This window comes from Notechis scutatus, chromosome Z, assembly GCF_049901735.1.
Source record: "Notechis scutatus isolate UNSWTSFEM ecotype Mainland chromosome Z, rNotScu1.2, whole genome shotgun sequence".
Classification (NCBI taxonomy): domain Eukaryota; kingdom Metazoa; phylum Chordata; class Lepidosauria; order Squamata; family Elapidae; genus Notechis; species Notechis scutatus.
This window is the reverse complement of record NC_142025.1, coordinates 31,506,454-31,523,202: the sequence shown is the minus strand read 5'-3', so window position 1 is coordinate 31,523,202 and position 16,749 is coordinate 31,506,454. Positions and strand designations below refer to the sequence as shown.

The window sequence follows — 16,749 nt, the reverse complement described above, 5'->3', positions numbered from 1 at the left end:
AGTTCCTTTGTCAGAGTTAATTTCCAATAAGCGTGATATTATTTTTTATTTGTTTTAATTCTTTCTTTTCCCACTTCAATTTTCTTAATTGTCTTCACATTGCTATTGTAAAAGAATGAACTAAAATCCTGGTCTTTCTGTCCAAACTCCTTCTAGATATATACACATGCAATGGTACGCATCAGTTAATAGGGACTGGGCTATTTTTTATAATGATTTCAGACATCCAGAAGAAAAATGTCTTAATTGCTGCAGATAATTACATAAGTACTGCTATAGCTGACATAGCAATTACCCAGCATATTTATTTGGGAACAGGGTACATATTTTTTTAAGGCCAAGAGCTACATTTGGATCAAGTGTTTTATACCATACTTCATAAATGTAGAAAAGCCTGGACAAAGAATGTAATTTATCTTTAATTCAAGGTTGTAATTTGGGACAACATCTGAAGGATCTTGAACCAATAATGAAGGCTTTGGATAAATTGATGCAACACACGAGATTTAAAATCCTGGGAATGTAACAATCAAGTAACAACTTTCTCCTTATGTGAAAACCAAATCAGGGCAAATGGATTAATGTGGAAATGTCCACCCCATTTACTTGTTTTTGATGACTGAAATGGAGTGGGAAAGAGTAGGAAAGCAGTGCTTACAATGGGTAGATGCAAGCAAAGGAAGGCAGAAACACACCTTTGCTTATCAAGCCACTTTTGAGTGCAATGTGCAGTGTCAATAATATTGTCAGACAATTATGAAAAAGGATTTGAGGAAACATCTGCTTTTTTGGCAACTGTGGTGCTGCTGGGTAATTTTAGATCAGAAAGTAAATTGTCTCATTGGACGGAAGTCACATTTTATAGAGCAATAGAATTTGGTAATGATTTATTTTTTAAAAATAGTATTTATAACAGGAAGAAAATGAACTTTGTTAGCTATATTCCTGGGTTTGTCCTCCCATAATTAAAAAAAATAAAATAAAAAGAGGAAAGCTATCTCCATTTCTGCTACAGCCGACCATTTGTATTTGCCCAGATGGCACCAAAATCATACTAGAGAAGGTATCTCCCCTCCTCTTCCACTTCTGGGGCTATGGATTTTGCCCTGAAGTCCAGCTGCACCAGTCAGTAACCAGTGGATAGTGGGGGGCGGGGGGGGAGACACCCGGAGTATCGCAAGTGAAGATGCTACTCTCAGAAGCAGCCCTTTTATAAGAGAGTTGTATCCTGCAGGCTCCGTTTCTTCTCCAGAAAGTCTCCCCATTACTTAAGGAAGTGGAGAACTCCGTTCGCTTTTAAGGCAAGGTGGAAGACTCGACACAGACTTGTTCCGTTCGTTTCCACATCAAGCCTAAAATATTTCACATAGTTCTGCCCTCGTGTTCCTGCTTGTTTCGCTTCGTCTTCCTTTTCTCAACCTCCCACTCCGCGCGCTCTTTTCTCTGCTGAGGTCCGAATGCGCGCGTCTGAAAGAGCGGTACACCCTTCCAGGGGGAGGGAGAGAGTTGTATGCATTTGTAATGGCCCCCATGCTGGGGGTTTGCTTCTGATCTCCTACATGCAGCTGCTGTGGCCGTTCTGAGGTGGCACTGTTTCTTTTTCTGTTTACTCGTATCCAATGGCAATTGCACCATCGAAGTCTCTGTGTCTGGAACTTCGCCTGGGGCTGTTTTGGTTACATTGAAGATTTTTTGTTGTGTATTTTTTTTTTTTTTTGTTTCGGCTGTGCCAGATTTAAATGGTGACTTCACTAACACCGAGCTAAAAAGGAGGAGGGAGGCAGCGTACGGAGCAGAGGGAGCGGGCCAGAACTATTACATCATCATTTGGACTGGAATCAAATGGGAAGGATATGACTCACTCGGGCTAGTTAAGCTTTGGCTCAGGTTCTACGTACACTCACTCCAGGGCTCTCATGTTCTGCACCTCAGCAGGGAATTCAGACCCAGTGATGTCCATGAGGTTTGTTTTTAATTTTCCTCTTCTCCTTGCTCTCTACGACTCACCCTGCTACTATCACTGCTGTTCCCTATGTCTCCAATGTAATATGTTTCCTCTTTGAAGAAGACCTCTCGCCTTTCCTCTCTTGCCCTTTTTCTGCTCTTCGAATTTGTTTGGGATTATGCTAAACACGCAAAAGACTCTCTGGCCACGACTGGACGATGCTCAGTAAACTTTGCGACAGAAGTTTCTGTCCGTTCCCTCCTTAGTTCCTAATCGGAAGAGACAGGGAGAGAGTTAAACTGCAGGGACCAATCATTGGGATGGTGATGTAATGGTGGAGCTGCAGGATAGTTAAGTAATGTGAGATGTAGGGGGTCAGGGTTGCAAAGCATTTACCTGCTCTCAAGGGGGTTTAAGTTTATTATCAGTTGCAGCGACTGCAACTGGCTTCAGACAGCAGCCTCTAATTATTTACAGGCTCTCCTTTTTAATCTTTTATTATTCGATGTAAAACTATCGTGGAGTGTTTTTCTTTTCTCTCCATATCCTTTTTATTTTTTTTAAAAAAACCCAACCTGATGTTATCACAGCTGCAAATTATTTTCTGCTAGGTTTTTACACACTCTCTCACTCACTCTTTCAGAAAAGTGAGGGGAGGCTGTTCTTGAAATGCCACTGGTCAATTTGAGATCGGTTAACTGCTGTCTAGTAGAGTAAAAGGTTTCACACTCTCTAAGAGATAAATCATTTAGGAATGTAATTTGTGTAGCATATCCCAAAGGTGCCACTCAGGGTTTTAAGCTAATACTTGGCCAGCCTAGTACTGCAAAGTCCTGTAGGCTTTGCAGCCATTTATTTGTGTCAGTGGGACAACTTAGATTGCTGTAATTGAAGACTCTGAAACCTTTACAATGTGTTTTCTTTTGCCTGAAAAAGAAAAAGAAAAAAGTAAATAAACAAAACAAAATCTTGTTTAAATAAAACAATTAAGCATTTAATTCTTAGAGTTAGCCAGGACTATATAATGTACCAAAGAGTCATCCCATAACATAAATTATATCAATTGGTTTTTAATAGGATGATTAGATTTCTTTCTGAAATTATTGTTTTATAATATAATGTGGTTACTCTTTCCTATGTTTGGATCTGCTGAAAACAGGCTCCCGATCTCTGTTTTCAGCTAGGATGGCCTTCTGCAATCCTCTGACAGAGAAAAAACTGTTTTCTCTGGCAGAGGTTTGCAATAGGCTATCCCAGCTGAAAATGAAGACCGGGAGCCTGTTTTCGCTGGTAGAGTGCTTGGACCACCACAGGTGCCCCCAATACAAGTGATGTCATGCCTCCTAACCTCCCTCGAGGTCAAATACAACCTGATGCAGCCCTCAATGAAATCGAATTTGACACTACTCTATGGGTCTCACTAGAGTCATATGTGCTGAATAAGCATCTCTGATGCTCAGAAAACAATACTTTGTTGTCAATATTTTATAAATGTATACAGGCTAGAAACTATTTGTTACACTTTTAGAAGGCTAATAAAATCTGCTTGCATATCATCTTTCATGGACAGATTATGACAGACTGAGTAAATATATATTTGTGCACAATCAGCTTTTTGCCCTTCCTCATATTCAAATTCACACTTTCTCTAACAAATCAGAGATAGCATTTGGGCTTACCACCAGCTCCCCTTATTGCTGCTTCTTTGTTTATCTTTTCCAATCATTCAATATGGGGTTAGGGCAAAGATTGCAGGTAAAAAATGTTAAGATGAAACATCCAACACACATTTAAAAATGGTCAGAGCTTCAATTGCATCATATAGATCACCATCTTTTTTTTAACCACATAATGTAGACTCTCCTGATTCAGTAATAAGGAGAAGAATGCATTATCCTTTCCTTCTCAGAGACAATAGGATCATGAGGAATATTTGAGTGAATAGGAGCAGCAGTAATAATAGAGAGGAGAAGGATAAGCGTGCATTCAAATAATACTTGTAACCAACAATGAAACCAGCTTGCATAATTTATTGGGTAAGTCATAAGTAAGTGAAGTCACAACAATATGTGATGTCATAAACAGTGATTTACAGATGACAGTGACTAGATTTATGCAGCATGCTGTGTCAATGATAAACATTTTACAGCTTAGTGCAATTGGTGAACCCAGTCATTATTGACTATATTACCAGTTCTTTCTGCATGACAATCTTCTATATCCTGCTTCAAACACCAACCAGAATTAGGTAAAGGTGATCCTTCTCTCTTATATGGCTATTGCTTTCACTTTTAGAGCTGACTACAGTTGAGTGTCCATTACATTTTGTATCATAAATATAATTAATTCCACCAATTTTGCAACTTAATATTGGTTGAGAGCACCCATGGTTAGTAGTTTCAAATCTGAAAGGCAAAGATAAAAGTGCTCATATGTCAACAACGTGCATAACCTTGGGTATGTGCTTGATTGTTGATGCAAGTTAACGGTTGTATTAATGAGACTTGAAATGAGCTGATCTGTTTAATTAGTTACTGACTGATCAGTTACTTTCTGAACAGATGTGAATCTGTAGAATGGGCAAGTAAAAGGCAGTAGCCATGATACGTTATCCCAAAGAAATTTTTGCATGAAAGGAATCAATAAAAAGATTGCTTTCAGATTTATCACTGTTGCCTTGTTATATCAGAAATGAGGAAATACTAGAGTTATCTTTTGCTGTTGAAAGAAAACTATTCATATAAGTTTGGCTATTTTTTTTTAAGACACAGCAGTTCCTAAAGTTTTCTGTTAAGTTTTCTGCTAAAGAATCTTAACACCATTGGTAAAATGGTTCAAATTGCCAGGCTCATATATGGCACTCTGGACTGTTCCTATAAATAAAATGATCATAGGATGGCTTTCAGTTCAAACTCTGACAGTCACTCTGGCTGAAATTCAGATGTACTAGATTTTAATTTCCAAAAAGTTTTCTACCCTTGGGATTATAATACTAGACATTTATACATCTGAAGTTTTAACTAACCTGTACCTTCTAAAAATGATGTGTTTGTATTTTCTTCTACTACTTTCCCTTTTATTTTAAGTCACATTTAAACAATAGAAGACCTGGTAATATGGAAGAAAACATTAAACTATTACGTTGAAGTCTGTTGGAAAGGAATGACTCCAGGGTAAGCGTTTCTCCAGAGCATTTTCATGAGGAAATTTCCTGAGATATGATTGACATTAGGCAAAATAATGAGTAAGGTAGCTTAGATAATAAAATGAGTGCACAAGATTAAAGAAATTGCAAGATTATCTTTGGAATAGCTACTGTTTACTATAAGAGATACAACAAACTTTTTTCCATGTGGTCTTGAAGACTGACTTAATGGCACCTATTCGTTTTATATTTTGGTTTTCCATTATGGAATCCTCAAAATAGGTAGCAACAAGATAAAATCTAGCTTCTTGGTAGCAATTTAAAGAAATGGAAGTAACAGAAATTGAACTTTCATGAAATTTTCTTATAGTAAAGATTAGGAGTAATATACTATATTAGTAGTAATATCAATGATGCTTAAAATGCCCAAACCCTGACGTTATATTTTTATTACATTCACTTTTTATTATGTAACCCTTATATAAGCCTACTATACTACTACTATCTAGTATTATGCACGCATATACAGTAATGAAACTGCTAGTATCTAGTGGCGCTTAAAACTATGTGATCCCTTTTGAATTTTCAATATTTCTGTATACAGTAAATGTGTACTTAAATGTGATCTATTCACCCCTCAAATCCTAAATCTAGATAAGGACAATCCAATTAAATACATGAAGCAAAAACATATTTGTTCATTTATTTATTGAGGAAAATGATCCCAACCTACATATTTTTTGTGCGGCAAAAGTATGTGAACCTTTGTTTTCAGTAATTGGTGTACCTCTGTTGAACAATAACAATTTTAGCTAATGTTTCCAATAATTGTTTACCAGTCCTGCCCATTGGCTTGGTGGAATTGTAGCCCATTCCTCCTTACAGAACAGCTTCAATTAAGGGTTGTTTTTGGACACACAAACATGAACTGCCTGCCTGTTTTGATCCTTGCACAACATTTTTATAGGATCAAGTTCATTAAGGATCAAGAACTTTGACATTGCCATTCCAAAACATTAACTTTCTTCTGCTTTAGTCATTGCCTGCTAACATTTTTGTTGTGGAGCGGCGGAATAACCTGAGGCAAACACGGAGCAAACTTCAGCTTTTACTTTATTGTAGCAATAAAGGGTTGCCGCGGCTGCCGCGCTAACAAGGTGATGCCGTTTGACAGCTCCCTTTTATAGCCGGCTGTCAAACGGCATCAGCCAATAGGAACAGCCCATGTTCCCGCTGGAAACACGGACCGGAGTGAAGACTTCAGCTCAGTCTTTTCTGAATGCCACAATTTTTATTGAGTTATAATATAGAATAAAATACAAAATACAAAAGAAAGTAGGAAAAAATAGGGAGGAAGTGGGGGGAAGAAAAGTGAGAAAGGATTAAGAAAAAGAAGCACTGACTTCCAACTGTCTCTGTTGCACTAAAATAGTGCATTAACATCAAATCACAACTTTTTTATTTTTTCATAGTAATATAAACTAGCCATTTCTATAAAGATCTATCAGATTTATTGGTGAAACTCAAAATCAAAGTTTCATTCTTTTTCTCTTCAAGCACAAGCAGTTTCAGAAGTGGTTTCCATGTGAAAACAAAAGCATTTATAATCTTTTCTTTAATCAAAATAGTCAGTTTTGCCATTTCAGCCAACTTCATCAGCTACTGCAACCATTCGTCCGAAGTAGTAATCGAAGTGTTCTTCCATTTTTGTGCATATTTTGCTGCTGCCAACATATATAGTAACAGTTCCAACATTTTTCTCCAAGTCTTTTTGCATTAGGCCCAAAAGGAAAATTTATCTTAATTTTCAAAATTTTCTGCATTAATATATGAATTATACTCCATCTTCTCCTTTAATCATTCATAAGTTGTGCAACTTGTGCATTTTATGTCATTATCTTGCTACATGACCCATATTCTTCTCTTGAGCTTCAGCTCATAGACTAGGGATGTCAAACTCACAGCCCATGAGCCATATGTGTCACATGCCCACCCCCATTTATAAAAGGTCACAATACACCAGTGACGAAAACATGACACCATGAATTTGATACTCCTGTCTTAGACAGATACTCTGACATTTTCTAGTAGAATTTTCTGGTACAATTCCAAACTCATGGCTCCATCACCCTTAACACCCTTAACACCTTAACATCCTTAACACCCGTTGGGGAATCCAGGCTTAACAATAGTCTGGTCTGGAACAAGCAAAGCAGGCTCAAATAATAATATTGCCAACACATTTCACTAATGGCATAAGGTATTTATGATTGAAATGTAGTGTTTGCCTTTCAACAAACATAATGCTATACATTTAAGCCAAAAAGTTTTATTTTGGTCCACAGAACATTCTTCCAGTAGCCTTTGATTTATCTACATGATCTTTCACAAACTGAAGATAGGCAGCAATTTTTTTGAAAAGTTTTCAATCTTGACATGCATACCATTGTTCAGTGGTGGTCTTATGTTCACTGACATTTGCCTATGCAAGAGAGCCTTTGTTCTGTAGACATTACACTCGGCTTCCTGGAATGATATACACTATTAATTTAGTAAATCCTGGAAAAGGTAACAGTGATGTTGAATTGTATCCATTTCTACACTATCTGCCTAAAGCAGAAGTCTCCAAACTTGGCAACTTTAAGACTTGTGGACTTCAACTCCCAGAATTCTCTACCCTGGAGAATTCTGGAAGTTGAAGTCCACAAGTCTTAAAGTTGCCAAGTTTGGGGACCCCTGATCTAAAGAATTGACTGGTAGAATCCAAACTCTTTGGAAATTGTAACTTTTTTCAGTCTGGTGAACATCAGCAATTGTTTTTTGGAGATCCTCAGAAATCTCTTTTGCTTGAGCCATCATACACATTCCTATAGCTGTGTTGTGAAGATCAGACTTTGGTAGTGAATACTCAAGTTTTTGTTTTTAAATAAGGCAGGACTTATCACACTTACATCTGATTATCATTCGATTAATTGAAACATCTGATTTTAATTTGCACTTAAATGTACTGATAACCCTAAGAAATTCAAACACTTTGCCAGACACATATAGGCAGCTTTTGATTATTTTCTTCAATAAATCAGTGTAAAAACATAGTATTTTTGACTAATTTATTTACTTGCATTCTCTTTAGCTGGTACTAGGATTTACATAGAGAGCAGTTCTTATTTTAGGTTATATTTATGCAGAAATATTGAAAATTCAAAGTATTCTTTTGTACATACTAATTGCAATGAAATTATTATATGCACAAAGATATAAAAATTCTGAAATGCTATATCTACAAAAGAGGAATGGTTGGTGAATATGATAGAATTTACATAAATTAACTTGTTGAATTAAGGAAAAAAAACAATAACTACATTTGTCAGTAACCAGAAAACCTTTATGGACTTTTTGCTGCAAAGAAAAAAAAGTGAACTTGTGATTTATGAGTTGGATTATTGTAAGGGTAAAAAATGGAAAGAAGAGAGTCCTGATAGATCCTTAGGGATAAAGGATAAAAATATAAATGCATTTATAATTCCTATAAGGAAGATCAGAAGTTGATCCTTTATATATATTTTTTCTTTTTTGCCTCTTTTTAATTATTTTCATATTTACTTTCCTTTTTCCTTAATGTACTATTTTTAATTCTGTAAACATTTAATAAAATAAAACTTAAGAGAGTTCACAAATTTTTAAGCAGCACTGTATTTGATATTATTGGATGCGTTTAGCATGAACTCTAAGGAAATAATGTAGGCTACTTTTAAAATACTGAAAAATTGCTTATAAAAATCTTATGCATTAGTCTGTACAGAGAACACCAACTGACCTTTGTAGTCTGTGGAATATATGTTGATATTTCTGAAATCCAAGAAGCAGTCTGTAAACTATACATGATATCCTCCCTATAATCAATCTGTTATGGAATCTCATATTGTGATTCCATCTGTAAAACATATATTAAATAAACATGCATTTACTTATCATATATATAGCAACCAGGATGGCTTTTATAGCAACAATAATTGTGAGAACAATAATTGTAAATTTATTGTTTATTCACTATTCATTTATTTATTATTTCAATATGAACTTAATGTGATCTAGTTAAATCTATCAGATTTTACATATACCAATATTGTATTTAGCACAAAAAGTTTGCAGCATGGGATCTTTCCTTAAAAAACCCTGTTTTTATAAACGATGCTTCCGCCTGAAATCCCATTACCATCAAAGCAAGATGAAAATAATCTGCATGTTATCCATGTTTGCTTTTATCTGCTCTGTAACCATTCATACAATATGATGGATTTATTTAAAACAAATATTAAATATTTAAATAAAAGTAAAATAGCTATAACAATAAATGTGCTTCAAAACAGATAAGCATGTACATACCACATACTATTCCTTTTGTCAAAAAATAAGTTTTCTGGTTGGCATTTTTGTACACATCACAGAATCTCCCCAAAACAAATGTTGGGTTTCGTCTTCACAGACAGAAGAAACATATGAGACTGGTCCACTATATCCAACCAAGTGGTCATTCTTGAGTCATCTTGGTAAAGCAGATGCCATGTCATAGAAAGCATGCCTCTTCTGTCATGGTGGTTACCCAAGAATAGTCTTACTTGGAGATTCTTATTTATTTATTTATTTATTTATTTATTTAGTTAGTTAGTTAGTTAGTTAGTTAGTTAGTTAGTGAAACGATTATTAGATAACAGGTATAAGTATAAACATGGTTATAAATACATGAAATGGATACGAATAAGAAAAAAAGAAACAATAGGACGGGGATGGTAGGAACGCTTGTGCGCTTATGCACGCCCTCTACAGACCTCTTAGGAAAGGGTTGAGGTCAATAGTAGACAGTCTATGGTTAAAGTTTTTGGGGTTTGGGGAAGAAACCACAGAATCAGGTAGAGTATTCCAGACATTGACTATTCTGTTGCTGAAGTCATATTTCCTGCAATCAAGTTTGGTGCGGTTTATCTTGAGTTTGTATCTATTGTGTGCTCTTGTATTGTTTTGGTTGAAGCTGAAGTGTTCATTGACAGGTAGGACATTGCAATATATAATTTTATGTACTATAATTAGATCGAACCAAAGGCATAGTTTTAGGTTGTCTAGGTCTAAAATTTCAAGTCTGGTGGCATAAAGTATTCTGCTACGAGTAGAGGAGTGGAGGATTCTTCTCGTAAAATATTTCTGGATTTTCTCAATTGTATTAATATCAGATATGTATTCAGGTATTGGTCTAGCAAATGTTTTATATGCTGTAGTTAGTAGAATGATACTACCATAGAAAAAGCTACGCGGGATTAGTTTAACAACTCTTAATGCCTTTTTGGCTATGTAGTTACAGTGGGCTCTAGCACTTAGATCATTTGTGATCATTTGAGTACTCCAAGGTCCTTGACAAAGTTTGTGTTATCAACAAGGTCTTGACCATTCAGCTTGTATTTTATTTTCTGATTATTTTTTTTGCCAGTATGTAAGACAGAGCATTTATTTGCTGAGATTTGAAGTTGCCATTTGTTTGACCATTCTGACACATAGTCAAGGTCTTTTTGAAGGGTAGCAGTATTGTCAGTGGTGTTGAATAGCTTTATATCATCAGCAAAAAGAATGCAGTTGCTCTTAATATGATCACAGAGGTCATTTATGTAGAGTATGAAAAGAGTTAGTCCTAGAACACTGCCTTGGGGGACACCACTATTGACAGGTACAGGATTTGATAGGGCGTCCCCAATTTTGACCATTTGTTGCCTGTTTGACAGGAATGCTTATATCCAGTTATGTAGGTATCCAGAGACACCATAAGATTTTAGTTTTAGGAGTAGCTTGTCGTGTACCAGTGAATCAAAGGCTTTACAGAAGTCTATGTAAATTGTGTCAATTGCTTTGCCCTGATCAAGTTGTGTAGTCCATATGTTTTTACAGTGTAAGAGTTGCAGATTACAGGATAGTTTTTTTTTAAGCCAAATTGTTTATTAGAGACTAATAAAGTTGTTTGTCTCTAAGTGGAGGATAATGGATTGGTTAATAATTGATTCCATGACTTTACAGGTGATGCAGCATAAAGAGATTGGTCTGTAATTTTCAATTAGGCTTGGGTCTCCCTTTTTGAAGATGGGAATGACTATGGCTAGTAACCATAGTTTTAGCAAGGAGTTGGTCCTGAAAGATTTTTCAAAGATTATGCTTAGAGGTTCAGCTATGGCAGTGGATAGCTTTTTTAAGAAGTAGGCACAAATTCCGTCCAATAGATAGAGATGGTTTTAGATTTCGTAGTGCTTTTTCAAAATTGTTTCTGTAAAATCGATATGTATTAGATCATTGTAGTTGTCTGTGGTTCGACTAGGAAATATTGGGCATGTTTACAAATACTGAGCCAAAGAATGTGTTAAAGATGTTGGCTTTGATGGTGTCATCGTTGCAGTCTTTACCATTTGGTTCTTTCAGGGGTGGGATGGACCTTGAGTCTTTTAGTCTGTTGTTTTCAAAATTGCAGAAAGCGTGGGTGGAATTGGTGCATAGAAGGTTTTCCTCTTGTTTAATGTGATAATTGGTGCATTCAGTCTTTATCTGGTGGCATAAATTTTTGTATCAGCATTTAAAGTTGGCAACGTGACCAGATTTGTTTTTCCGCCAAAGGGATTTCTTTTTGGATTGGAGCTTCCTTGTTATGGGTAATTTGTTTTTTCTGGTTTTGGGAGTTGTTATTGGTACATATAGTTTGATGACTCTTTTGACTTCAAGTAAAAATAAGTTGTAATGGTCTTCAACAGTATTGCATCCAGTGAAGAGAATTTGCTGATCAAGAGATGATCATTGTCTCTATAAGATCATAGTTGCCTTTTTTGAAGTTATAATTGGAGATGCTGTCATTATGGTGATTTTTGTGAGGACATATGTTGAGAAAAAGTCAATCATGCTGTGGTTACTATTGGAAAAGGGTTCTTTAATTTGTATTCCATAAATTGAATTCAAACTGTTGCAGAAGATGAGATCGGGGCAGTTGTTAAGTCTAGTGTTGTTGGTTACTAGTTGTTCCAGTCCCAGATTTGTTACAGCATTGTAGAAGGTTGCATGTATGGGTTCAGTTGTACATTAATTTAGGGCCCAATTAATATGAGGTAGATTGAAGTCACTGAGAAAGATAAAAGCATGTGGGCAGGATGTTGCCCATGTGAGTAGTGAATTTAACTTGTTTACATGTTTGATGGCATAATTAGGAGCTCTGTAACATAGTAAGAATCGAAATGTGATATTTAAGGACAGTTCACAGATGATGGTCTCCGGAAGAGCAAGCTCCTGGATAATATGGATGTTTTTTAAATGCAGGGACTTTTTATAGAAGATGGCAACTCCACCTCCTCTATGGATTTCACGATCAGACCGATAAACTTGATATTCACTTACAGTTGTAATGGAGTCTGGGAAAGATGCATTCAACCACGTCTCACAGACAAATATAATGTTGAATGTGGCAGTGCTTTGTAAGATGAAGAATTCATGCATTTTATTAGCTAGGCTTCTTGCATTGAGTAGTTTGCATTTAAGATATGAGGGAGTGGGTCTGGAAGAAGTAAGGGATGTGTATTCCTAACATTGGATGTTTGGTTGATGGTTATTGTGACATGGGTTGTGGGTTGCTTTTGATACAATCAGCATGGTAATCAATGTATAGATTAGTATTACCTAAATCGTGTAGTCTTTTGATCTCAGAATGTAGTTCCTGGGATCGTACACATTGCTGTAGGGTTAGATCAGGATAAGAATGAAGATTCTTGTGGTTGTTGCTCTTTGAGAGTGAATTTATTGAGAAGATAAATTTGTGTTTGCTTGATTTGTTTTTGCAAACAACCCTGCAGAGGCGTGGGGACATCGAGCCATCTTTATTTTTGAGCTAGGGACTGACACGAGAAATATCAAGTATTTCATCAGGAGAGATAGTTGATGCTTTATATTCCCTGATCATGTTTTGAACGTTAGTGATGTCATCATTGTCATTGATCTCTAGACCAAATAAGATGGCATTTGGTCGTTTCTGTTCATGCTTAACAGTTTCTTTAATAAGGATAGTGATATTGATATTTGAAGGATTTTTTGTTTTTTGTGGATTGGGTTTTGGTTGCAGTTGTTGGGCAGAAGTATGATTTGTAGATGTTTGGTGTTCGTTTTTTTGTGTTGTCTCTTTTATTTCAAGATTTGTCAATCTAGTTTGCATAGTGTCCAGGAATGCTACAATGGTGTCAAGGGAAATTATATGTGTTTCTATGGTATCAACTCTTTCAAACAGGGTAATGTATTTTTCTAGTTTGGGTCTCCACGGTGGGCAGAAATATGGAAAAGCATTGACAGATGATTTTAGGAATAGAGTCATTTGCTTGGGTAATCCTAAGCAATTATGGTGAGTGTAGTTATTGCAAAGAGAACATTTGATGTAATCTTCATTCTTATAGATTCCTTGCATATAAGGCAAGGGCAAGAGTCTTGTGGTTCTTTAGTAGGGATTTCTTTCTTTTTAGGTTGTGGTTTGATGTTGGATTGTTTTCCTGGCATGGTGGGTATGTTGAGATGGTTGTTGATTGGGTTGTCAATCGAACAAGATAATCAATAAAGTTATATCACACTAAACAGTCAATTATACTGAACACACTAGTCAATTAATTTAACTAATCAATAATCACTCTAATAATTAATTATACTAATCACTAAATACATTAGTCAATTAATTGCACTAATCACTAATTTACATTAAACATTCTGATCATAGTAATATTCAAAACAATTAATTAGCCTAAATAATAGCCATTACTCACTAATAATCTGTAATCTATTAATCGCTAAAGATAAATCATTGAAGAATTAATTCATTAGTTAAGATCAGTTTATCAATTAAACAGAGTTATATTGAGGAAAAAATATTAGGTCAGGAAAAGAATAATTGGGGTGTAGGGCAGAAAGAGGAGAATATTAGGTTTGGGTGGCTACTGGGGGGTATATAAAGAGAGGATGTATTAGGCTGAAAAATGTAGGTGAACATCTTTTGGCAGAAGGCTACTTTTCTCTTGTCACTTCAGATCATCATCTGGCGAACTTAGGGATCAGGTCTGTCTTTTCACGGATACCCTTGTTTTGGTCAGCGATCTTGAGAATTAGGCTGCTGCTTGAATAAGTAGGGCTGCGCTCTGTGAACAGGACCTCCAATCAGTGGTGTAGGTGGTAATTTAGGCAGCAGTTGGAAAGTCAGCACTCTGGGATCCAGCCTTCAGCCATTGGAAGTTCGGTGGAGCTCTGCCCATTGATCTAGGTTCTAACGGGCTCTGGGTCACAATGCACCGCAAGGAATTAGGAGCTATGGCTCCCTGGGATCTCCGGTGCAGGCGGTGGACCCCACAGGTTGTAAAGGCTCTAGTGGGCTCTGGGTTACAACGCTCCCCAGGGAATTAGGAGCTTCGACTCTCTGGGATCTCCGGTGCAGGGGTTGGATTCTTGCCTTTTGACCTTGGGTAGGACTATGAAGATCTGGATTTGGTCAAGATGTTAATAGAGCTAGCCTGTGTGAGGGGCACATAGTGGCAAGATATTTTTATAGTGGTATCAACTTGTTATTTTAACTGATTATTATGTTTTATGTTTTGCTTGCCATTCAGAGTTCCGTAAGTAGGTGAACAGCTATATAAATTTGTTAAATAAACCAATGGAATAGCTTTTGTCCTTTTACCTGGTCATTCATTGTTTTCATTTTATCAAAATTACATATGAATCAACACCAAATATTACAGATTTTAATGGTATATTTACTCAAGATCCACTTCTTTATTAGGTGTTGTTGTCTTTGAAGGAAAGTAGGACAAGAAAACCACTTGTTAAAAATGTTGAAAATTCACTAGTTAAGGAGACATAAGATGAGTAAAGATGTCTTTACTCATCTTATACATGCTGGCTAGCCAGATGAATGAAATATTTTATTTTACTTTGCTTATGTGTTATTTATAGTGCTTCTATAATATTATTTAACCATTTATTTATTGTATCTGTGGTCTATCAGAACAAGAATGAAATATTTTCCCAAGAGTCTGTAATTGTTGTATTAATCAAAATGTGATCTCTTGGTAAAAAGGTACCACATTTTTTTCTTTTCCAACTCTTCAATCTGAGAATGACAGAAGATAAAATAGAAAGAAGACTTTATTCAATCAGAGTAGAGGTTTTCCCAGCAAGATGCTTTTAATAAATCTATAGCTAGATCTGGGGGCAATAATTATCTACTACAGACCATTCTTAGCAACTGCACTGATTGCCTTTAAATATATACAGGTTCCTGATCAGTGGTCTCTATAAATCTTTCTAATTCTTATTTAAAGTCAAACAATATAGTAGTCATCAACCCATGTTTTGACAGCACTTTCCATTAATATATAGCATCTAGCTAAGTAGTTTGTTGTGTTTGTTTCAACTGTATTACCATCAATTCATTTATTCAAATTCTAATTTAAAAAGAAGATGAAAAATTCCTCCTATGTTGTTCACATGCTTTTCATTTTTTATGTTCTTCCTTCATTGTGTCCTTTCCCTATAATAATTGCTTTTTCTTAATTCTTGCAGTTCTATAGTCCTGGGAATGGAAAAACTAAAACTGAACACAATACTAATACAAAAATAGTTGGTTTATTTTCTGTGTGTGGTAATAAACCTTACAATATATTATAAATCTCATCTTAATTTTATTTACTGCTGTCATAAGATTGAATTTGTATCTTGGTTAGTGATTGATAGTTTTGACTCTATCAGACTACATGTACTGGTAGATGTATTTTTGTCCAAATAATTTTTGCTAACTAGTATTTACATTACATTAAATATAAATCCTATTTTCAGAGCATTTGTACTGAAGAAGTCCTTTAGGACTTGTTCACAGTCTGGTATTATTCATCAGCTTGGAAAAACTCAGTGTTCACCCCAACAAAAACACCATATTTCATGAAGAAGTAAAGTAACACTGGTCCCAATAAAAATCCATGGGGAACCCCCCTGTTTCCTTTCATTGTGAGACCTGTCCGTTTACTGCTGCCCACGGCTTCCTGTTTTTGACCAGTACTAATGCATACAAGAACCTATGTTCTTAATCAATGAGTGTTAAATCTATGCAGGGGCTTCCCCAAAGAGACTTCAATCCATTAAAATATACGGTTACATTTGCCAGAGCTTATTAAGGTAGTCATGAATCTAACATGTTGTAATAATTCATGGAAATGATCAGGCTGGGCTTTGTAAACACCTAATTTTTTTAAAATATCAATTAAAATGAATTATTTTATATTTTGGTTTTCAGAAGATAAAGAATTGTGGTCTGAGATGTTGGACCCAATCCAGAAATATGCAGAGAATAGAATTTATGTTCTAGTTCTTAACAAGGATTAGTGCTATCATTTCTAATAAGGTACCTTATTTAATTAAAAATAAAATAGATCTATTTGAACCAGTTGTTAGCATCAACCTCAGATTCAAATGTACAAGCTTTGATTCAACAAAGTTGTGGATACCATGTAATTATTTGATAGGGTTTTTTCCTTCAGAAATTGCATGGCATCCTTTACAAATATTGTATCTTCTTTGGATAAGAGCAATAAAAATACTGAATTCCAGAATAAGCAGC

The 16,749-nt window shown here is 35.6% G+C and overlaps 1 protein-coding gene across 6 annotated transcripts in view; it reads left to right on the top strand.

The window, feature by feature from the left end:
• CREB5 (cAMP responsive element binding protein 5) overlaps positions 1-16,749 on the top strand; it is a 262,831-nt gene that overhangs the window by 168,037 nt on the left and 78,045 nt on the right. Inside the window, exon 1 of one of the 6 annotated variants that reach the window (XM_087946884.1) lies at positions 1,858-1,963. The exons of the other annotated variants lie outside the window; for them this stretch is intronic. Coding sequence (XP_087803010.1) covers positions 1,917-1,963 — 47 coding nt within the window. The 5' untranslated portion in view covers positions 1,858-1,916. Of the gene's footprint in view, positions 1-1,857; positions 1,964-16,749 lie in introns of those variants that run through there. 6 annotated transcript variants of the gene reach the window in all.